Below are 24401 nucleotides of genomic sequence, written 5' to 3'. Positions count from 1 at the left end.
TTCTTTACAAGAAACATTTCTCAAAACTGCTGATACTGTCTCCATTCAGCAGTTTTCTCTGTACAGAAATGACAGGTTGTGTGATGATCGAGTACATGGAGGGGTGGCACTGTTGGTTGATCAACACGTGCCCACCCTGTCTTTGTCACTCAACACACCCTTGGAGGCTGTAGCCATCTGTGTTTCCTTGGGTCATACCATCACTGTTTGTTCTCTGTACCTGTCCCCTGGAAAGACATATGATCAATCAGATCTTGATGCTCTCGTTGAACAATTGCCATCTCCATTTCTAATCCTAGGGGATTTTAATGGACATCATCCCCTCTGGGAAGTGCTATTATTGATGGGAGGGGCGATCTGTAGAGCGGATGCTCTCTGATCACAATTTTTCTCTTTTCAATACTGGTTCTTCCACTTACTTTCATGCACCTAGTCAGTCCTTGACCGCTATTGATCTCTCAGTTTGCTCCCCTTCATTATTCTCCCATTTTTCATGGAGGGTTGACAGTAATCCACTAGGCAGTGATCATTTTCCAATCCTTTTGAGAGAGACTGGCCGTGGTCAATGCCACCCTACCCGCGTGCCCCGGTGGAAGCTGGATCAGGCAGACTGGTCCACTTTCACTGCTCTCACAGAACTTGATCCTGCCATCGTAAATCAGCCACCAATAGACGACTGTGTAGCAGCGGTAACTGACTGTATTACACATGCAGCTGCTCAGTGTATTCCTAAAACCTCGACACGTTTTCCACGATATCCTCGTCCGTGGTGGAATCCTGCTTGCCACTTAGCACGAAAGGCTCAAAAGCAGGCCTGGGATACTTTTCGTAGATATCCCACACTTTCAAACCGAGTTGCTTTCCAACGGGCCCGTGCACATGCTAGGTGGGTAAGACGTCACAGCCAGAAGGAATCTTGGATTAAGTTCACAACCAGCATATCTTCTACCACCAGTTCCAAGATCATATGGAACAGGATTCGAAAGGTTAATGGACACTTCAATTCTATCCCCCTCTCGATCTTACTCTCTGATGGTCAGGAGGTGACTGATGTTCGGAACATCGCTAACATTCTAGGTGAAAGCTTTTGCCGGGTATCTAGCACTTCTGCTTGTTCCTCCACCTTCCTGGCCATCAAGACTCGGGCAGAGCGATCACCTCTTTCCTTTCGAACTGACTGTTTCTTTGACTATAATTGTCCTTTTACCCTGGTGGAACTAAAAATGGCCCTTCATCAGTCTGCCAGTACGTCTGTTGGACCTGATGATATTCATTATTACATGCTGCACCATCTATCTCCTGCTTCTCTAGATGTCCTTCTGATTGTTTTCAACCGGATCTGGCAGGAGAATGTTTTTCCTGATGCCTGGGCCAGGCTATCATTTTACCTTTCTCTAAGCCAGGGAAAGATCCCAAGATTCCTTCAAACTACCGTCCAATTGCTTTGACGAGCTGTCTCTGTAAGACCTTAGAAAGGATGGTTAATGCTCGTCTTGTTTGGTTCCTTGAATCAAACAACCTCCTCTCGCCACCCAGTGTGGGTTCCGTTGACAGCACTCCACCACAGACCACCTAATTCGTCTTGAAACATCTATCAGAGAAGCATTTCTCAACCGCCAACATCTTGTATCAATATTCTTTGACATAGAGAAGGCTTACGACACAACATGGAGGTATGGCGTTTTATGAGACCTCCATACATATGGGTTACATGGCCATCTACCCATGTTTATTAAAATTTTTTTAATGGACAGGAGATTCCAGGTTCGTGTGGGTTCGACACTTTCCCGTTCTTTTGTACAGGAACTTGGAACCCTCAAGGCTGTGTATTGAGTGTCACACTTTTCAGTATAAACATAAATACCATCACTGAACAACTCCCTCTCACTGTTGCGAATGGGCTGTATGTCGACGACTTTCACATCTCATGTCAGTCATCAAACATGAGATATATTGAGCGGCAACTACAAACCGCCCTCAATTGTGTACAGAAGTAGACTCTGGCGAACGGCTTTAATTTCTCTCTCTCCAAAACTGTATGCATGCACTTTTGCCGTCGACAGGGTATTCACCCTGATCCTGAACTTCATATCGGTGAAGTTTTGCTGCCAGTGGTTCCAGAGACCAAGTTCTTGAGGCTTATCTTTGATCATAAACTGACCTTTATACCACACTTAAAGCAGCTTCGGGTCAAATGCACAAGAGCACTGAACATCCTCCGTGTTCTCTCTTCTACCAGTTGGGGGGCAGATCGCTGTTCAATCTTAAAGGTATATCTTGCTCTTATTAGATCGAAACTCGATTATGGATCAATGGTCTATGGCTCTGCCAGACCCTTGGCCTTAAAGATGCTGGACCCCATTCATCACCAAGGACTTCGACTCTGCACTGGGGCTTTCCGTACCTCTCCAGTTCAAAGCTTATATGTTGAATCTCATGAACCTTCTCTGCACCTTCGCTGTTTGCAACTATCTTTACAATATTCTTCGAAACTTCGTTCCTTAACATAGCATCCCACCTGGGGATGTGTTTTCCTTTTTCGATGGGCCATACTTTTTCAAAACACACGATCTGCCATTGCTCCGTTTGGCCTTCGCATCCGAGCGCAATTGGATGAATTGGGTCTGTCCTTGGATAACATTGCAGAATCCACAGGTCAGCCTATCCCACCATGGCTTATTACAGCCCCCAAATATGACCTTCCTTTCAGTCATCTGAAAAAGGCAGATACTCCAGATTGGAAGTATCATCTTTTATTTAATGAACATCTTTCAAACAATCATTCCATTCCTATTTATACAAATGGTTCTAAATCAGGTAATTCAGTGGGCTCTGCTATGGTTTGCTGCTCTCTAGCTTCTGTGATCATTGCTGAACTGTATGCCATATCTCTTGCCCTGGATCATATTGCAGCTGAGCAGTACTCTAACTGCACTATTTATACTAACTTGCTTAGTTCTATACTGGCCCTGGAATTGCTACACGTTGGCTCACACCCTGTTCTCGCTGATATTCAAAAACTGACTAACCCATTTTTCATTAACTACTACTTCTATCCAGTTTTTCTGGATACCAGGCCATGTTGGTATTTGAGGGAACGAGCTTGCAGACACGGCAGCTAAATTTATCTGCTCTAGCACTATCACCACTGTGCCTATTCCGTACATGGGCCATGGTCTTGTATTCAAGGCTTGGCTTCGTGCCAGCTGGCAGTCCACTTGGAATGAGAAACGCAAGAAGAAGCTTTTTCAAATAAAACCCTATATTAGGCTTTGGCTATCTAGCTTCCATAAAGTTCGGAAGGAGGAAGTTGTTCTAACTAGGCTATGCATTAGTCACAGTTTTTTAACTCATTGTTTTATTTTATCTGGAACTGATGCACCGATGTGTAGTTTGTGTAACACTCAAATCACTATCAGCCACATTTTACTATCTTGCCATCGTTACAATTCTCAACGACGGCAATATTTTAAACATGTTTTTTCCCAAGGTTTATCTGTAACTTTGGACAGTGTTATTGGTGATGGTGACACTGTCCACCTTGATAAAGTTTTTATTTTTTTAATGGTCATTAATCTTTTTAATCTCATTGAAGTGTTGCACATTTATTCATTACACCTTTTTAATTATGGTTTCTTTTTTACAGTTTCATTCTCTCGAGTTCAATTTGACATTGGAAAATGGCCAGAACATTAAATAACTCGACACCAGGACTGGAGAGGCCAACTTCAGGTGACTAATGCTGCTGTTTGAACTATTCGTTTGAACTACTCGTTAGTTGTCCTGGCGAGTTGTTATTACACTTTTGCTGCATGTCATTTAACACTTTTACTACTTTACCTTTTAGTTCTGGCCATAATGACACATAACCCGGAACCAAGACTGGAAAGACCAACTTCAGGTGACTGACGATGATTCTTATACATACCTGTTAGTCTTCCTGGCGGGTTATGATCATTACCATTCTGCTACAGGAAGTCCTTTACAACTTTGTAGACTGGATGTCAACATTGGTTTTATCACATTTTCTGTTTTAATTGCTGTTTTTTTTACCTTCATTTACTTTTACAAATTTTAGTCCATTTACTTGACTTGAAACTTTTTACTGGACATTTGGTTACTCATTATTACGATTTTGCTATGTGTTTTTTAAAACTTCTATTATTGTACATTTTGATAATGGCTGCTATGACACACAACCCAAAACCAGGACTGGAAAGGCCAACTTCAGGTGACTGACGGTGGTTCTTGAACTTACCTGTTAGTCTTCCTGACGGGTTATGATCATTACCATTTTTCTAGAGAATGTCCTTTACAACTTCTCTTCCTGTAGTTTCTTTCTTAACATTGTATACTGGATGTCACCATTGGTTTTATGCTATTTATGTTTTTAAATGATGTTTTGTTTTACCTTCATTTCCTTTTATGTATTTTACTATATTTACTTTATTTTCACCTTTTTACTGGACGTTTGGCGCAGATAGCCTAGCTGCTTTGTGCCATAAAACACTAAATCAATCAATCAATCAATTATCTGAACTGTAAGGTATGGCCTTACATTCCTAACCCTCTTAGATATTTTGAGTATTAGCAGTTTGGTCACTCAAAAACATTGTCATAGTTCTTTGATATGTGCTCATTGTGGTGGTAAAGACCATGAAGCTTGCAAGTGTAACTTGGAACCATGCTGTTTTAACTGTAGTGGCCCACACCCCTTTTACTCTATTTCTTGCCCTAAATGGGTAGGAGAAAAAGAGGTGCAATGCTTGAAGACTGTTAATAATATCACCTGCTCAGAGGCTCAGACATTATTGCTCCCAACCCTATCTCAGATATATGCTGCTGCACTCCATTCCAGTACCAGAGTGGGAGTGCAGAGAGATCTTTCTGTGGCTCCAACAGAGTCATTTGCAAAACATCTTTTGAATCTTGTGCCCTTCATAATTATAAAAGTTGATGCATCAATGTCTACTGCCATCTGTGTCCCTACCACTCTTTCCAGTGACTACCTAGTTCCACTTCTTTTAGGTTCAGGTGTTTTCTTGGGTCCATTCTCTTCTACAGCCCCAAGAAGTAAATCAATCTTTTGTTCACACCCTCTGTCATTTGAATCTTTGTCCACTGACAGAGACCTGCCTACTTGACCTAGGGCAGGGTCCATGGAGGGTGTTAGGTCTTTGCCCAATAATAATAATAATAATAAAACATGGTTGCAAATAGGAAGTCTCCCTGCCACAATCTTTTCCATGTAAATAAAAATGGTCACTCTGATCCAGTGGAACTGTCAAGGTTTTTGATCAAATAAAGATGACATCAAGTATTTGATTCATTCTTACCACCTCGTATGTCTCTCCTTACAGGAAACATTTCTGAAATCTGCTGATACAGTCTCCCTTAGACAGTTTTCCTTGTATAGGAATGACAGGTTGTGTGATGGATGAGTGCATGGTGGAGTGGCATTGCTGATTGATCAGCATGTGCCCACTATGTCTTTGTCACTTGATACACCCTTGGAGGCTGTAGCCATCCATGCTTCCTGAGGTCATACCATCACTATTTGTTTTCTCTATCTGATTCCTGAAGAGATCTATAATCAGTCAGACATTAATTCTCCTTTTTACTGTTGCGGGATTTTAATGGACTTAATCTTTTTGGGATGATGCTAGTATTGATGGGAGAGGTTGAGCTATAGAGCATATGCTCTTGGACCAAAACATATCTCTCGTCAATACTCATTCTTATACTTATTTTCATGCATCTAGTTAGTCTTTTACTGCTTTAGATCTTTCTATCTGCTCCCCTTTATTTTTCACTTACATTTCTTGGAGGGTTTACAGTAATCCATGGGGCAGTGATCATTTTCCTATCATTTCCAGAGAGACTAGCCATGATCATTGCCATCTGCCTGGTGAGCCTTGATGGAAGTTGGACCAGGCCAACTAGCCTTCTTGCACTGCTCTCTCAAAACTTGATTGATCCTACCATTGTGTGTGAGCCGTCAATAGATGACTGTGTGGCAACAGTAACTGACTGTATTGTCCAGGCAGCTGCTCAGTGTATTTTTAAAACCTTGACACATTTCCCACAGTATCCTTGTCTTTGATGGAATTCTGCCTGTGCCAAATGACAAGAAAAGCTTCAAAATAGGCTTAGGATACCTTTCATAGGTATCCCATATTTTTAAACCACATTGCATTTCAGCAGGCCCATGCACATGCTCAGCAGGTCAGATGTCAAAGCCAGAAGGAATCTTGTATTAAATACATTTCTAGTATCTCTTCTACCACCAGTTTCGAAGTCATATGAGACAAGATTCGAAAGGTTAGTTGCCCATATACTTCTGCCCTCTTTTTGATCTTGCTCTCTGATGGTCAGGAAGTTGCTGATGTCTAGAGCATCATCAATAATCTTAGCAAAAGCTTTTCTCATGTATCTAGCACCTCTGCTTCATCCATCACCTTTTTAGCCATCAAAACATGGGCACAGCAATAACCTCTTTCCTTTTGAGCTGATTGTTTCCATGACTATAATTGCCCCTTTACACTAGTGGAACTCAAACTGGCCCTTCATTGGTCTGGAAGTACATTGGTTGGACCTGTTGAGGTACACTATGAGATGCTGCACCATTTATCTCCTGCTTCTCTTGCTATTCTTCTGATTGTTTTTAACTGGATTTGGCAGGAGAATGTTTTTCCTGTTGTCTGGCACCAGGCTATTGTTCTATCTTTCTTCAAGTCTGCGAAAGATTGCAGATTCCCTCAAACTACTGTCCAGTTGCTTTGATGAGCTATCACTTTAAAACCTTAGAGAGGATGGTTAATGCTCATCTTGTTTGGTTTCTTGAATCAAACAACAACCTCTTGCCCACCCAGTGTGGATTCTTATGACAGCACTCCACCATGGGCCATCTGATTCAACTTGAAACATCAATCAGGGAAGCCTTTCTCAAGCAACTATCTTGTTTCTTTATTTTTTTTACCTTGAGAAAGCTTGTGATACAACATGGAGGTTTGGCATCTTGTGAGATCTCCACTTCTATGGGTTGTGTGGCAATTTACTGATTTTTTATTAAACATATTTTAATAAACTGGCAATTCCAGGTCCACGTGGGTTCAACACTTTCCCATTCTTTCCCACAGGAACTTGGAGTCCCTCAGGGCTGTGTCTTGAGTGTCACACTTTTCATTATAAAAATTAATGATATCAGATAACTAACCTCTACAGTTACAAACGGTTTCTTTGTTGATAACTTTCACATCTCATGTTAATCATCAAATATGAGGCTTATTGAGCAGCAGCTACAAATGGCTGTCAATCAGTTACTGAATTGGACCACAGCAAATGGTTTTAACCTTTTTCTCTCCAAAACTGTTTGCATGCACTTATGTTATCAACAGGATATTCATCCTGATTCTGAACTCCATATCAGTGAAGTTATGCTACCTGTGATCCGTGGCAAAGTTCTTGGGACCTATCTTTGGCCATAAGCTAACCTTTATTCCACACATCAACCAGCTATGTGTCAAGAGTACAAGGGCACTGAACATCTTTTGTGTCCTTTCTTCCACCCTTTGGGGTGTGGGTCAATGTTCCATGCTAAAAATCTATTGTGTATTTGTTTGATCAAAACTGGATTATGGGTCTCTGGTCTATGGCTTTGCCAGAATCTCAGCCTTGGAAATGTTGGGCACTGTTCACCATCAGGGGCTTTGGCTCTGCACAGGTGCCTTCTGCACTTCTCTAGTCCAGAGGTTTCACACGGAGTCCCATGAACCCCCTTTATACCTTTGTCATTTGCAATTGTCTTTAATGTATGCTTCAAATCTTCAATCTTTACCACAGCATCTCTCATGAGGTTGTGTTTTCCTTCCTCAGTGAAGCATGATTTTTGATAATAGACATTCTGCTATTGTTTCTTTTAGTCTTCATATCCAGGTGCAGTTTGATGAATTTGGTCTATCTTTGGATGACATAGCAGTATCCACAGATCAGCCCATCCCACCATGGTTATTTACTATTCCCAAATGTGACCTTTCTTTGAGTTGTCTGAAGAAGACAGATACTCCTAATAGGAAGTATTACCTCCTGATTGCCGAACATCTTTCAAACTGTCCTTCCATTTTCTTTTATTCAGATGGTTCGAAATCAGGTAACTTTGTGGGCTTTGCCATAGTTTGCTGTGATTCAGTTGTTGAACACAGAATCCCCTCCACAGTTTCTGTGTTCACAGTAAAATTGTATGCCATTTCACATGATGTCAATCCTATATAAGATATGCAGTACACAAACTGTACTACTTATACCAATTCACTTAGCTCTCTGTTAGCTCTAGAATCACTTTATCAGTTCTCACCCTATTCTTGTCGATATTCACAACTGACTGGCCCATTTCTCTTTTACATCTACTTCTGTCAAGTTTTTCAGGATATCATATTGTGTTGGTATTTGCAGGAAGAAGCTCCCCAACATCACTGCTAACTCAATCTGCTCTGGTAGTATCACAGCTATGCCTATCCCATACATGAACTATGATCCTGTATTCTAGGCTTAGCTTCATGCCAGTTGGCAGTCAACTAGAAGTGAGCAACATGATAATAAGCTTTTCCAAATCAAACCTTCTATTGCTCTTTGGCCATCTTGTTTCTGTAAAGATTTGAAGGAGGAACTTGTCCTGGCTAGGCTATGCATTGTTCACAGTTTTGTAACTCACCACTTTCTTTTTTCTGGCACTGATGCACCAGTTTGTGATCTGTGTGGCACTCAAATCACAATAGCACACATATTACTGTCATGCCATCATTATGATCAAGAGCCAAAGCACCATTTTGAACATATTTTTGTGCTGGGTTCACTCTTGATATTGGTCAGTGTCATTGGTGAGGGTGATAATGTCCACCTCAGTTGTGTTTTTAAATTTTTAAGGGCTATTGGTTTTTTTAACTTGAAGATTTTAACCCAAAAATTGGATAATGTTCTGTTTTAGCATGATTTCTTTTTACATATTTTACTGATATTCCTTTTTACCAGCTGTATGGTGCAGATAGTCCAATAAACACTAAACAACCAATCAGCCATACCTCCCCACTGAAAAACCATTTTCTGCAAAAATATTTGAAGTGATAGTGTGGTAAAATTGAGTAGAGGATGTCACATTTATCAGGAGGGTGTGTTACATTCCTGTTGGTGGAGGGTCTTCACATGATGATTTGCATGCAGTTGAACCACATTGATCTAAGGATATATAAGAGTTCAAGGCTTGTGGTATATGAAAATATTTTTGCATAGAGGGCAGCACTGAACAACAATGTCTTTTCATGCAAAATGGAGATAAGTATCTATCGGAAATGCACATTCAATATTGAAAAATTATAACTCTACAATTCAGTGTCTTTCGTAAGGTATGGATCCCAAAACTGAACATAGTCTGAAGTTTGAAGTGATGTCAAGAAAACCCACTTGTAGAGAGATATATATGTAAAAATGGTTCATTTGGGTTGAGAAAATTTTTAACGTAGAAGAGTGAACAACATTTTGACCTTTTTTGGTCATTGTCAGGTTCACAAAGAAAGGAAAAGATAACTGACCAGAAGCTTGACCACATGTTTGAAAGGGGTTGTATAACTGAGTGTCGGAATGTAGAGGGTGTGCTTAGATGTTTGAATATACCATTTTATATATTTATTTTATTATTATTATTTTTAATATAGGTATAAAGGTGTTCCTTTGTATTGGTTTATTTGGGCTTGAGTTGTTATAAGTAAAGCTTCTTTGATTTTGCATTTGTTTATTTAGTATTTGAGTGTTTTCTGTGGTTATGTTGTGTTTATTTGACTGGCAGTGTTCAAAAACATGTTAAGGTGACTTTTTATGTTCTTTGAATCTGGTTTCCATTTTTCATCATTCAGTAGAAACAAGCCATTTTTACATATATATTTCTCTTCAGACTTATATTCAATATTTTTACAAATTCAACCCAAAATCCTATTTAATTTATCACTAGGAACAACACACTGCTTGGATGGCTTTAGAAACTGGTCATCCAAAATACCAAAATCCATTTTTTCTCTGTAACTTTATTGGGTTATTCTCACCAAATGGGCTTATTCTTTTTTGTTTGTCTTTAAGATGTGCAAAAATATAAAGAAATTAAACTGAACTAAATAATTCACTTTGCAGAGTTAAAGGTTTGTACTATAATTTAGGACAAGCAAAAGCTACAGAACCGTCTAATGATGACCTTCTTTATAATCCTAAAATGGATGAAGATGATGAGAAGTGGGTTGAAGATAAACGTCGATCATATATATTTCCAAAGTTTCAAACTTCTTCAGAAAAAGTTGTGCCTCTTCCAAATAGTGATGCAGTCTTAAATTGCCCAGCCTGTATGAGTTTGTTGTGTTTAGACTGCCAGAGGTGGGTATTGCACTATTTTGATATATTAAGAACTAAAGAATTCAAATTCACCAATATATTTGCATTATACAAAGGTTCAGTATATTACATTAAATATACTAGAGAGTTAGTAAGTTGTTACAGTCCATGTTATTACATTCAAGTATGTTCTATCTTTCTGTTATGCATCTTAATAATAGGACTGGCCTGTAGTGTGGTCATAGTTATATACAAAGCTCACCATTTCATACTGTAGGCTTCCATTATCTACCTAGTGTATGAGGGAACTGCTTAAGGTAAGCAATGGTCAAACAGACATGTCATGGAAGCAACATGTGTACATGTGACTTGTGATACTTTCTTTAGATGGTGTGAGAACTTGTCACTAAATTTTATCTCCATAGATTTTTTACCTTTTTACCAGATTCTACAATTTTCTTACTATGGATGGGGTACAACTTGTTTGTAGGTCTCTTTCTACACATTAGTGTTTCTCCATGTTGATCCAAATTCCTCTATTTTTCAACGTCATTAAGTATCAGAGGTATCTCCCTCTTAAATTCTATATGAACACTTTCTTTTATCTGAAAGTATGAATATTTTAAATCAATAAGAGCTGTTTCATATCCTTTCAAAAGTGATCAAGTTTTTGGTGGTACACCCTGTTAAAATACATTTCCAATATAATCACTGACATTATACCAGCTGTGCTTGCCTTATGACTTGCCAATTTGGATATTCTAAGTTGTTTTAATATAGTATACTTAGCCCTCTGTTTTATAGGTTTGTATGAAATAACTAAGTTTTTTTAATTTTATTTGTAGTTTGATGACTAGTTTAACCACATAATTATAAATTTCTTGTTCTACTCATTTGCAAAGTGCATATCTCAGAACATTTTCCAAACCTTTATCATGATTGTACGTCAATGAACGTAGCATCAAAACATAGTTTATGATTTTAAATTTCATACTATACAAGTTTAGTTTCTCATTAAACATTTCCTTTTTAAAATATTTCATTATTTGCCTCTCTATATCATGTGATGCATCTGTGCTGACCCATTTTTTCCATCTGTTCTTTGATTTTCTTGGTTTGGTATAAATTCAGTATACTATAAATATTACAAAGCTATAATGCAAATGTTTCTCTAGCTTGCTGCTTTAGTAAGATTTAACTAAAAGCTTTACATGAATTTGCTTGCGACTGATACAAAATGCTAGTTTGCTGGACACTAAAAATGGTTGGTACTGTGATGTATTATTTTATTTTCCAAGGGGATTAGTGTTCCATATGAAAAACTAGTAACAAAATACAAAACATGTTTAATGAAAGAATAAAAGCTTAAACTGTGAATATAAGTAATTTGTTACTTTACAGTCAGTACTTGAAAGGAAATAACTGTTATTCAATTTTTCCCATGTTTTTCAATCTTTCTTTTCATTATACTTAAATTACATTTATAAATACCTTAGAATCAAGTATGATGTTTGTGTAGAGAAATTTACAGATAAAATATACAATAATTTTCAACAAAAATTTAGTATTATTTTGAGAGATGCTAGAAGTTGTGCAAATAAAATACGAAATGGAAAAATATGAATATTTATTCCTTTCACAAAATTCTCTTTTCTTGATTGACACAGTAGGTTCTCAGGTAAATCATTAGTAGAAATACTTTATTAAATTTTTTTCTTTTTGGTTTGCAGCATATGTTTTTAATGTTTAATAAAAGGAAGTAAATTTGGAATTAGGCTCTGTCAAATGGACCAATCCTTGGTACACAGTTAATCCAGCATTGATAAGTATATACACTATTAAAATATAAATTTGACACAGTATGTACCTTCTGTCATGTATAATGCTTTTCTCAATCTTGGAATGCCTTCTAAAACATTAAAAATCTTGATTATTGCCTAATGTATTAGCCTTTTTTATGTTTCTCAGTTTGCACTGTTAATTTAGCAAACAGAGTGCCTGTGACACCCTCTTGCTCTTGATTTCTCATGTGAAAATTTACTGCTTTCTTTCCACATTAATGTATATTTTCACTTACTTTGCTTACTGTTTATTTAAAGTTTATTACATGTACTTCTTGCACTTTTTTTGCCAATTAGGAACTCAAAATATACTGTCTACTATGTTGGCTCCTGCTTTGTTTGAAGACACGTTTAACTTTATTACTCAAGACCTATATCTATGAGTCTTGGATGTGCAAGCTTTACTTTAGTTGGAGTTAGCATTCTAAATGGGACGTGGTTTATCTTCTTCATATGTAGCAGCATGAGCTGATAAGGGGCATAAGGAGAATGAATTTGACTAAGTTTTTCTTACTTTTTTGTATATTATGCTTTTTTTTCAGAGAACAATGGAGGATGTTCAATCTTCAGTGTCATTCTTACAGTTAATTACTCAGATTTCAGTATTTTTCAACTTTCTCCTGTGTCTTATGATTTCTCTCTTCATATTAAGTGATTTCCTTCTTTAGATTATTTGGTTTTCCTTCCCCCCCCTCGGTGTGGATTCCTGGACGTTGTGAGGGGGCTTCCCAGGGAAGGTTCTGTTCTTTCTGGTTACTTCCTCTGGAATCTAAACATCCACCAATGTGTTTGCCATGCGTGGTGACCCGTGAAGGGGAGGAGATGATCCTGGTGGTTGAGGGGTTCAACCCTAACACACCACTTTGGCCTTGAATTCCTGTAAACAGGCAGCCTTTGGGTGGCCCCCCTTGGGTCAATCGGCTGTTCCACTTGGGCTAGAGTCAACCAAGTAGCAGTGTTGGAAGTTCTCGGGGGTGTTGTGGACATTGTGCCTGATGCTGGTGTTTTTGGGTATAAGGCTCCATGGTGGATGGGGTCAGTGGGCACCAAAATTTTCTTTTTTTTCCTATGGATCCTCCTACAAAAAATTTAAATAAAATAGTGAAAAAACAGTCAATAGATAAACAACCACATCTTGAAGACTGATCAGCAATCTTCAACGTCTGTACCACCAGTTGTACCTCATTTTCTCATCCTACATTCTTTCAAAAAAAACCTTCAGGGCAAATGCCCCCCTTTTTTATTCAGAAAACTGCTGGGGACTGGAGGGACTTCCTGGCTCTCCAAAGTTAGTAAAGAAGCTTTGATCTGGAGACATTGGTTGAAACATCCACATCCCAACACAGTGAACTCCTCTTGAATTCAAAGGCTATTGGGGATGTACCTATTGAGATTACCCCTCATGCTACCTTGAATTCATCACGAGGAGTTATTTTTGAGAGGGATTTGAAGAACGTCCCCGAGTCGGAGATTCTCGCTGGTCTCTCCACTCAAGGAGTTTCTGCAGTGAGGTGCATCTCCTCTTGCAAAGATGTAGTTACAGTATCAACGAATATCCTCATTTTGACATTTACATCACCACCTGCACCTGCCACCACCAAGGCAGGTTATCTAAATTGCAAGATACGGCCTACATTCCAAACCCTCTCCGATGTTTCCAGTGTCAGAGGTTCGGGCACTCAAAGACATCATGTCATGGTTACCTGACATGTGCTCATTGTGGTGGCAAGGACCACGATGCCTACAAGTGTGAAACGGACCCTCATTGCATTAATTGCAATGGCTCTCATCCATCCTACTTTTGTTCTTGTCCTAAATGGTTGAAAGAAAAAGAGGTGCAGCATTTGAAAATGATTCAAAACATTACTTATCTTGAGGCTTAAAAGTTGCTGTCCACCACTTTATCTCAGATATATGCTGCTGCACTTCATTCCACTGTTACAGTGGGAGTGCAGGCAGATCTCTCTGTGCCTCCAAAAGAATCATTCTCAAAACAAACGAAAAGCCTTTTGACCTTAATGGTTAAAAAAGTTGATGAATAAACGTCAACACCCATCTTTGTTCCTAACACTCATTTCAACAAATCCCAAGATCCCCTTCCTTTGGTTTTGGGTACAGGCATTTCCTTGGATACATCTTCTCCAACTCCACAATGCAAAATGATCATTTGTTCATATCCTCATTTGCTGGAATCCTCTTCCAACAGCATAGACCTTCCCAGTCGACCTGGGGCAGGATCCATGGAGGTGAATAAATCTTCCTTGAATAAAGACAAAGAAAAAGGACTTGGTCATAAACAGAAGGGTTCTCCACGCAATTCACCTACATGTAAATAAAATGGCCATCTTGATACAATGGAACTGTTGAGGTTTATGTTCTAATCTGGATGACATCAAAGCATTGATTGCTTCCTTCCATCCTGTATATTTTTCCTTACAGGAAATATTTCTGAAACCTTTTGGTGGTTTTCTTTGTACAAAAATGACTGGCTGTGTGATGGATGAGTGCATGGAGGTGTAAAACTGTTGGTTGTTCAGCAGGTACTCACCCAACACACCCTTGGAGACCATATCCATGTATGTTTCCATGGGTCATACCATCACTGTTTGTTCTCTGTACCTGTTTTCTGGGGAGACATATGATCAATTAAACCTTGATGCTTTCATTGAACAGTTGCTGTCTCCCTTTTTAATCCTGGGGGAATTTAATGGACATTATACCCTCTTGGGAAGTGCTGATGTTGATATGAGGGGTCGCTCTGTAGAGCATCTACTGTCTGATCACAACCTTTCTCTTTTCAATACTGGTTCTTATACTTTTTTTGTGCACTTTGTTAATCTTTTACTGCTATTGATCTCTCAATTTGCTTCCCTTCATTATTCTCCCATTTTTCATGGTGGGTTGACAATAATCCATGAGGCAGTGATCATTTTCCTATAATTTTGAGAGAGACTGGCCGTGGTTGATGCCACCTAACCCATGTGCCCCAGTGGAAGCTGGATCATGCCAACTGGCCCTCTTTCACTGCTCTCACAGAACTTGATCCTACCATCATCTGTAAGCTATCAATAGATGACTGTGTGGCTGCAGTAACTGACTGTATTATGCAAGCAACTGCTCAATGTATTCCTAAAACCTAGACCGTGGTGGAATCCTGCCTGCCACCTGGCACGGAAGGCTCAAAAATGTGCCTGAGTTACTTTCCATAGATATCCCACAGTCTTGAACCACATCGCTTTCCAATTTGCACGTGCTCGGAGGGTAAGATGTCAAAGCCAGAAGGAATCTTTGATTAAGTTCACAACCAGCACATCTTCTACCACCTGTTCTAAAGTCATATGGACACGATTCAAAAGGTTAGTCAGCAATATAATTCTGTGCCCTTCTTGATCTTGCTCTCTGATGGCCATGATGTAGCTGATACCTGGAGCATCACCGATACTCTAGGTGAAAGCTTTTGCTGCATACCTATAACTACCGATTCTTCGTCCACTTTCTTAGCCATCAGGACTCGGCCGAGCAATCACCTCTTTCATTTCGAGCTGAGTGTCTCTATGACTATAATCGTCCTTTTACACTGGTGGAACTCAAACTGGTCCTTCATTAGTCTGGTAGTACATCAGTCAAAACTGATTATGTATGCTATAAAATATTGTGCCTTCTATCTCCTGCTTCTCTTGCTATTCTTCTGATTGTTTTTAACTGGTTCTGACAGGAGAATGTTTCTCCTAATGCCTGGTGCCAGTCTGTTGCCTTACATTTCTCGAAGCCTGGAAAGGATCCCAAGATTCCTTCAAACTACCATCCAATTGCTTTGATGAGCTGTCTCTGTAAGACCTCAGAGAGGATGGTTAATGCTCGTCTTGTTTGGTTTCTTCAATCAAACAACCTCCTCTCGCCCACCCAGTGTGGGTTCCGTGGACAGCACTCCTCCACAGACCACCGGATTTGACTTGAAACATTAATCAGAGAAGCCTTTCTCAAATGACAACATCTTGTATCAGTTTTCTTTGACATTGAGAAGGCTTATGGTACAACATGGAGGTATGGCATTTTGTGAGCCCTCCATATGTATATTGGTTACGTGGCCATTTGCCCATTCTTAGTAAAATATTTTTATTGAACAGGAGATTCCAAGTTCATGTGGGTTCAACACTTTCCCATTCGTTTCTACAGGAATTTGGAGTTCCTCATGGCTGTGTTTTGAGTGTCATACTTTTCAGTGTAAAAATTAATGCCATCACTGAAGAACTCCTTACTGTTGCAAAGGGGCTCTATGTCGATGACTTTCACATCTCATGTTAGTTGTCCAACATGAGGTATATTGAGCAGCAGCTACAGATTGCCCTCAGTCGTATACTGAAGTGGAGCACAGCAAATGGCTTTAACTTCGTTCTCTTTTAAACAGTTTGCATGCACTTTAGCTGCCAATGTGGTATTCCCCCTGATCCTGAACTCCATATTGGTGAAGTTTTGCTATCTGTGGCCCCTGAGACAAAGTTCTTGGGGCTTACTTATCTTTGACCATAAGCTGACCTTTATACCCCACATCAAGCAGCTATGTCAAATGTACAAGAACAATGAACATTGTCCATGTCCTCTCCTCCACCACTTGGGGATCGGATTGATGTTCTTTGCTAAAGATATATTGTGCTGTTATTCAGTCGAAACTCAACCATGGATCACTGGTCTATGGCTCTGCCAGACTCTCAGCCTCAATGATGCTGGACACCATTCATCATCAAGGACTTCGGCTCTGGACTTTTCACACTTCCCCAGTTCAGAGCATATATGTAGTCCCGTGAACCTTCTTCACACCTCCATCATTTACAACTGTCTTTACTATATGCTTCGAAATTTCGTTTCTTACTGAAGCATCCCACCTGAGGTTGTGTTTTCCTTCCTCCTCAGTGAGCCATACCTTTTCAGAACAGATGGTCTGCCATTGCTCCTTTCGGCCTCCATGTCCAGGAGCAATTGGATGAATTGGGTCTGTCCTTGTATAACATTGCTGTATCCACTGGTCAGCTTATCCTACCATGGCTTCTTACAGTCCCCATATGTGACCTATCTTTAAGTCATCTGAGAAAAAGAGGCACTCCTGATTAGAAATTGTGTCTATTATTTGCTGAACATCTTTTGAACCATCCTTCCATTCCTATTTATACAGATGGTTCAAAATCAGGTGACTGTGTGGGCTCTGCCATGGTTTGGTGGTTGCATGCAGAATCCCCTCTTCAGCTTTTGTGTTCACTGCTGAACTGTATGCCATTTCTCTTGCCCTGGATCACATAGATGCTAAGCAGTACTCAGACTGCACTATTTGTAGTGACTTGCTTAGTTCTCTGCTGGCCCTGGAATTGCTTCACTTTAGTTTTTGCTGATATTCAAAACCATCTGGCCCATTTCTCTTTAACATCTACTTCTATCCAGTTTTTTCTGGATCCTGGACCACATTGGTATTTACAGGAACAAGCTCACTGATGCTGCAGTAAAATCTATCTGCTCTTGCACTATCACTGCTGTGCCTGTTCTATACATGGACTATGGTCCTGTATTCAAGGCTCGGCTCCGTGCCAGCTGGCAGTCAACTTGGAGTGAGCAACATGAAAACAAGCTTTTCTAAATAAAACCCTATATTGGACTTTGGCCACCTTGCTTCCATAATTATCGAAAGATAAAGTTGTCCTAATTAGAATACTCATTGGTCACAGTTTTGTAACTCACTGTTTTCTTTTATCTGGAACTTATGCACCAGTGTGTAGTCTGTGTGACACTCAGGTCACAATAAGCCACATTTTACTTTCTTGCTGTCATTATGACAGCATCATTTTTAACATGTTCTGTCCAAAGGTTTATTCATAACGTTAGTGTTATTGATGATAGTGACACTATCCATCTTGGAAATTTTTTCAGTTTTTTTAAAAGCAATTAATCTTGTTAATGGTATTTAAGTTTGTTTAATTTATGATAACATTAGACTTTTTGTGATGTGATTCCCTTTTAAGAATTGATGTCCATCTTGTTCAATTTGAAATTAGAAAATGGCCATAACATCAAATAACTTGAAACCAAGACTGGATAGGCCAACTTCAGGTGACTAATGCTGCTTGTTGTTTGAACTACCCGTTAGTCATCCTGGCAAGTTATTAAAATATTGCTACAAGTCTTTTAAAACTTTACTTTTTGAAAATGACCATAACATCAAATAACTTGGAACCAGTACTGGAAAGGTCAACTTCAGATGACTGGTGGTGGTTTTTGTACTTACCTGTTAATCTTTCTGGTGAGTTATGATAATTACAATTATGCTACAGAAAGTCCTTTACAGCTTGTATTACTGTAGTGTTTCTCTTCACATTGTAGTCTAGATGTAAACATTGGTTTTATGCTATTTTTGCCTTAATTTCCTTTCATGAATTTTACTAAATTTAATTTTAACTTTTTACCAGATGTTTGGCACAGATAGTCTAGCTGCTTTGTGCCATAAAACACTAAATCAACCATCACAGTTTTATCTGTCTTACAACTGGTCTCATCAATATCCAGCTGATTGTCTGTACATACTGTTGTCAAATATGCAACTAAAACCCAAAGAGAAAACAAAGAGCTTTGAATAACAATGATTTTAAATGTGAATTGTAAAAACTCCTGCTGTTATGTCCAGGTGAGATTTTTATGCTGAAAAATAAATTACATGCTCTGTGCACAAATAGAAAGTTTTGAGTAATGTGTGCACAATTTCACATAAAAGTAGCATCTGATATATGTTTATAAAATCGTGTGTGCTTAATATATTTTTAATTTAACCATTCTTAAAATTTGAACACAGCTGTATTGTATGTTAACCCTGTATGCACGGATGGGTGTATAGGTGTGCATTCTGCCTTTTTTTGAAGTGCCATTCAGTATGGTGTTTGATGCAAGTTATCAACTATTCATTTAACCCTACATTGTTATTTTAGACACTTCATGATAGAAGAGAGAAATATGAGAGGTATGGAAAAAAAATCTGTTGATATGCATTCCAGAAGTTCTAGAAGTTATGTAACTACAATGTTCAGACTGTACAATGAACAAAAATGTTTCTTCTTCATTCTAGCTGGAGTACCCATACCCTGGATGGAACATATGCAAATTCATGATTAGTGAAATGTTATATTGTCACTTCCTGTATATTTAATTGTACAAAATGTAAAAAGTCCTTATAACAATTGCACAATGCAAAATATGAAGCTGCAAATTTGCTTGTCTTCTCACTAACTTAACAAATCTTCTTGCCAAATTTGGTGAAGTTCCATCTACAGGAGGTGAGGTCATGGAATAAAATGCAAAGATGTCCATAAAAACTGCAAAACTGAAATTTTTTATGTATATCCCAATGGACTCACTAAACCTTCATACCAGGTTTGAAGATCCGTTCATGCCCCACAAAGTAGATACTTGGACATACAACAAACAGTACTATTATATTGATACAGATTTGAATGTCACCTTGTACTTTAACTTCTTAGAGTCTGAGTAAGACTAACGTCATCAGTTCAGGCACATCTTGAACACATTTCATTAACACATCTGATTATTTACATACAACAGCTTTGTACTTGCCACATTTATTGATGATACAGATGGTAATTTTGGAATTATATTCAATATTACTTCAATAGACTTAGTATGCCAGACTGAGCCTATACACACTCAATGAAAAGGGCATCTGTGGTTGGGATTACCTATTACTTTTGTTCATGCTTTGTTCTTAATGATATCATTTTCAAAAACATTAAGTTTGGTTTATACTAGAAAAGAAAATGTTTCAAAGCTTAAAGTTCCACCTGATTTATTTGTGATTGGAAAAGTGGGTTTTTGCTTAAGTTTTGATCAGTTATTCTTTTGAGCACTTTCATTTTGCCAGTTATGTGCCTCCTTTGAAGAAGCATCTCTAACCATCATAATCTGTGGAATGTTGTCAATATTGTTTTATGTTTTGAGTTAATACTGACCTACATTACCAGCAGTGTTTAACCTCACCAAATCAATACATCTTTAATAAAATTATTTCCATAGTAAATGGTATTAAACTGTGAAAATTTATGCAGATTAATTTTCTAAGGGCAAGGTACTGTATCTTTAGAAAGTAACAATCCTGTGAAAAAATAGTTTGGTTTCAGATGTGTAATATCCATGTTCATTAATTTTTCAGCTGAAAGCACAATGTTTTTTTTTTGTAATAAATAACTTTGTGTTAATGCATTAAAGTTGTTTTTTTATTACAGTTCCATTTATATTTAGAAGTTTTATCTCAGTCCTGTATGTACTGGACAAAATGGTTAAGTGGTAAATGGAATTGATGATGTTGTAGTTACAATAATGTCACTCCATTTGCTCCCTTGCATCATGTTTATGCAGATTTCTGTGATTTGAATTGGTCATTAAGCCTATGCTGTGAAAGTGAGCATTTGAAAGAAGGACATTCTAATTCATAACATAAGATATATGGATACAGTGTTGTATGAATAAATTGTATCAATGATTCTTGACATATCTCCATTCTTTGGAAAAGGATTTGAAGTTACTTGTATTATTTGATTGTATGAAATCTGTGTTCAGAGAGTTTTTTATGTGTATTTATGAAGACATATCGGTCAACAACAGTAAATTTTATGCCAGTTGATCTTAATGACACCAGCCATGAACAGTGATACTTTGTTAATTAATATTTTGGTGAATGCATGTATGAATTATAAAAGAAAATTTGTTTTACATGATACAGATACATGGGGTATGATGCATGAGAACATGTCTCACAATGGAATAAATAGCCAAAAGAAAATATTGTTTTTAATTTACATAGTGCTTTTTTCAGAGTACAGCATACCATGTAATAGATTTAATAACCTATGCTCTCATATTGTGACAAAAATGTTTTTCATTAATCTATTTAAACAACAAAGCACAAATTTTCAGTAGTTTTCTTTAAGTAATAACTTAAACTGCAAAGTACTTTATAAAATATAAGTCACTAGTTTTTGAGGATGAACTTATGAGTGCAGACTTCTACATTCTAATTTAAACCACCATCATGCTCTACATTCGCATCTTGCATGGAATGCAATATTTCACTTTCCATAATCATAATAATATATTCTATATTTATCCTTATTAATATTCAACTTTAATTTCAGTTTCTTGATACACAAGGTTTCTTTGATCCTTGCATCTTATTTATTATTGAAACATTTTATTTTGAATTTATTTTTCATCTATAGTTCCATCAATTTCTTGTTGAATACATCTGAAGATATATGAAGTTTCAGTTGCTTTGTTATATATTACTTTTAAGTGCATGATTGATCTCATATAATCTCATCTACTTTGAAAACAAACATATTCCTGAAGAATGTGAGAGCATTGAAGTTTATAGATTTTTCCCTTTATTTTGAAAACATGCTTTATTCTCAACAAATTCTAAAAACAAATTTACATACTTTTCTTTCTTAAAAATTACAAATGTGCCATCATCATACCTAATGATATCTAAGAGATTTAAAGTTCTGTAGACCTTTATTCAACCAGTTTTTTTTTTTTATGAGAACACATGCACACCCAAAAAAGTTTACTAAACCAGGTACTAATTTTGTGCTTATATCAACATGTATATTTGATCACAAATATTGCTATTAAAGGTAAAATGAGATTTTTAGTACTAAAATTTAATAACTCAATAATAATAATAAAAAATCTGTTAACCGTTGTATTGTTGTACAGTTTTACAAACAAAAACAAAGCAAATCTGCTGTTATTTGAATTAGTTCTTTCAAAATAATGTTAGTGTTCAGGGACTTGTAATGTTTTGCATTTGCACAGTAAACTTGTTTATCAAATCTCGAATCTGCTAGTTATTTAGAGACCTCAAGACTGTTCCTTATTGTATATTTATTCTTTTCAGTTGCTTTAAAAAACAAAATTTAGAAAGTTTCAATGTTAGTGTTAACTCATTTTAGTAGTTTAAAGCAACTGTTTTTAACAGTAGTCTTTCATCTCTATTCTACTGTTATCATATGCTGCTCCCCCCCACTTTTTTTTTTTTGAAATTCCATTCATACCTAATCTGTGTTTTATTGGTTCATTTGTCTTCTGTAGAACTAACGTCTAAAAAATATTCATAGCTGAAAATACAACCTTTGTTTTTAAAAATAGTTTTTATATATTAAGGGTAAATCATTAAATCTCAATTACATGAAATAAGCAGTTAGTACTGTAATTTAACACAGAAAAGTGCTAGAAAATATTGTTAAATTTTAAATATGAAAAGCTGATAAATAAAGTTCAGGTCTGGTTGAGCTTTGTATCTCTGGCTAACAGTGCCATTTTTTAAGCTATCCAAGAGTTCAAGTCTCTGGAAAGACTTCTTAGGATTTGATCTACTTGTCTATTGATTATGATGTATTAAACAATAAACTTTATAAGATAACATTGAAGAGGAAGGTGGTGCACTCATAAATAGCTGCAATAGAGCACTGGTCCTGTTAGCCAGGGGTCCTGCAGTCTCTTTTCATTTTAAATTTAATGTTAAATATTACACTTTTGTGGTTTCTTAATGGAACTTTAAAATAGTTATTAATATTTGGATAACTTCTTATGATTTGGACTGTATCTACCACAACATACTATGAATGGATCACACTCAACCAAGTTTACATGTGAACATAGCTGAATATAGATAACTTTGCTCTCAAGACAGCTCAGTGGTAAGAGTACTAGCATGAGGTTCAACCACTCAGATTTCTTTTGACTTAAAATATAATGTTAAATATTACCCTTTCATTGTTGTTTTTTAGAAAATTTTGGATCAAGACAATTTTTAAGTTTATTTTGCTGCCCTTAGTACTTGAAACAGATTTATTCTTTGTTGTTCTCCAGTGTGACAGTAAATATAGAACTATTGTGCCACTAACAGTTACATACTGTATGTAAATTGTTTGTTGTTAGTGGAATGAACTTCAGAGCATTTGACATACAATTTGAGCTTTTGAGGTAAAAATTGACTTGGGTTATTAAAATCTTAGAGACTAAACCAGTCAATAGTATGTTATAAATTTATCTTTTATTTTTAAGACATGAACTGTACAAGACACAGTATCGAGCCATGTTTGTTACAAACTGTATGGTGGATAATGAACAAGTTCTTCGTTATTCACACAAGAAGAAATCAAAGCGAGGTGGGCTTCCTATTGATGGCAGTAATTCTGATATTTACCATCCTGTGAAATGTTTTGTGTGCAACACAGAGGTTGCTGTTATTGACAAGGAAGAAGTGTATCACTTTTTTAATGTGTTGGCTAGTTACTAACAGTATATGTATGCTAATGTACTTAATTTTTATAAAGAATAAACTCTCTACAAATATTAAATTGTTCAAAAGGGCTACATCTTGGTTTATACTCAAGTGTAAAGTCTAATTCTGAAAATCACTAATGACTGACAGCAACACAGATTTATGAATAATATATGGCAGGATTATTAAGATTCTTTGATGTTAAACAAATGATCCTTTACTCTTGCTGTTTGGACTGGTTTGGTTTTGGCATTAGCCTACCCTGCATATATGGTACACAATGTGGTTATATTATAAAATAGCTGGTACAAGTTTTGTAACAACAAAGCTCAAAACTTGTTTTTAGACAGAAAAATTATTCTCATATAAAGATGAAAAGGATTGTATCCTTGATACAATCAAACTTCACAAAAGTTTGAACAAAAATGGAATTATTGGAAGACAATATAAATTAGTCAATACACTCACATGTCTACCAGTTTGTCTATTTATTTAATTTACTTTGGTTTCTTCTGTAACCATAGTTTTATTGCATTCACACTTTCACAAAAATAGTCAAAACACTTTCTTACAAGATTTAAATTGAAATAAAAGTTAGAGCTATTAGTGGTTTTATAGCATCAAGAAGTATTACTTTTCAAAAACTACTTGTGCCCAAAAAATTTCTATGCACTTCCAAATTAATTCTTAATATGAAAAATATTAAATTTTGACAAAAATAAAAGCTGAAAGCAAATTTCTAATTCTAATCCATGTTTTTCAGTATTCAATTTAATATGGACCCCATAGTGAGGGGACCTCCCAGGGAAAGTTCTGTTCTTTCAGTTTACCTACTCTGGGAACTAAACATCCAC

General features: G+C 37.0%; 1 protein-coding gene across 1 annotated transcript in view; it reads left to right on the top strand.

Annotated features, from left to right (window-relative positions):
* Window positions 1-23633, top strand: part of LOC143230667 (E2F-associated phosphoprotein-like) — a 32402-nt gene extending 8769 nt beyond the window's left edge. The window contains exons 3-4 of the mRNA XM_076464589.1: window positions 10203-10413; window positions 23328-23633. Of these exons, the coding sequence (XP_076320704.1) occupies window positions 10203-10413; window positions 23328-23562 (446 nt within the window). The 3' untranslated portion in view covers window positions 23563-23633. The remainder of the gene's footprint in view (window positions 1-10202; window positions 10414-23327) is intronic.
* The last annotated feature ends 768 nt before the right edge of the window (window positions 23634-24401 follow it).

Source organism: Tachypleus tridentatus, chromosome 10 (genome assembly GCF_004210375.1).
Source record: "Tachypleus tridentatus isolate NWPU-2018 chromosome 10, ASM421037v1, whole genome shotgun sequence".
Taxonomy (NCBI): domain Eukaryota; kingdom Metazoa; phylum Arthropoda; class Merostomata; order Xiphosura; family Limulidae; genus Tachypleus; species Tachypleus tridentatus.
The sequence above is the reverse complement of the archived record's forward strand: the minus strand, read 5'-3'. Positions and strand labels throughout refer to the sequence as shown.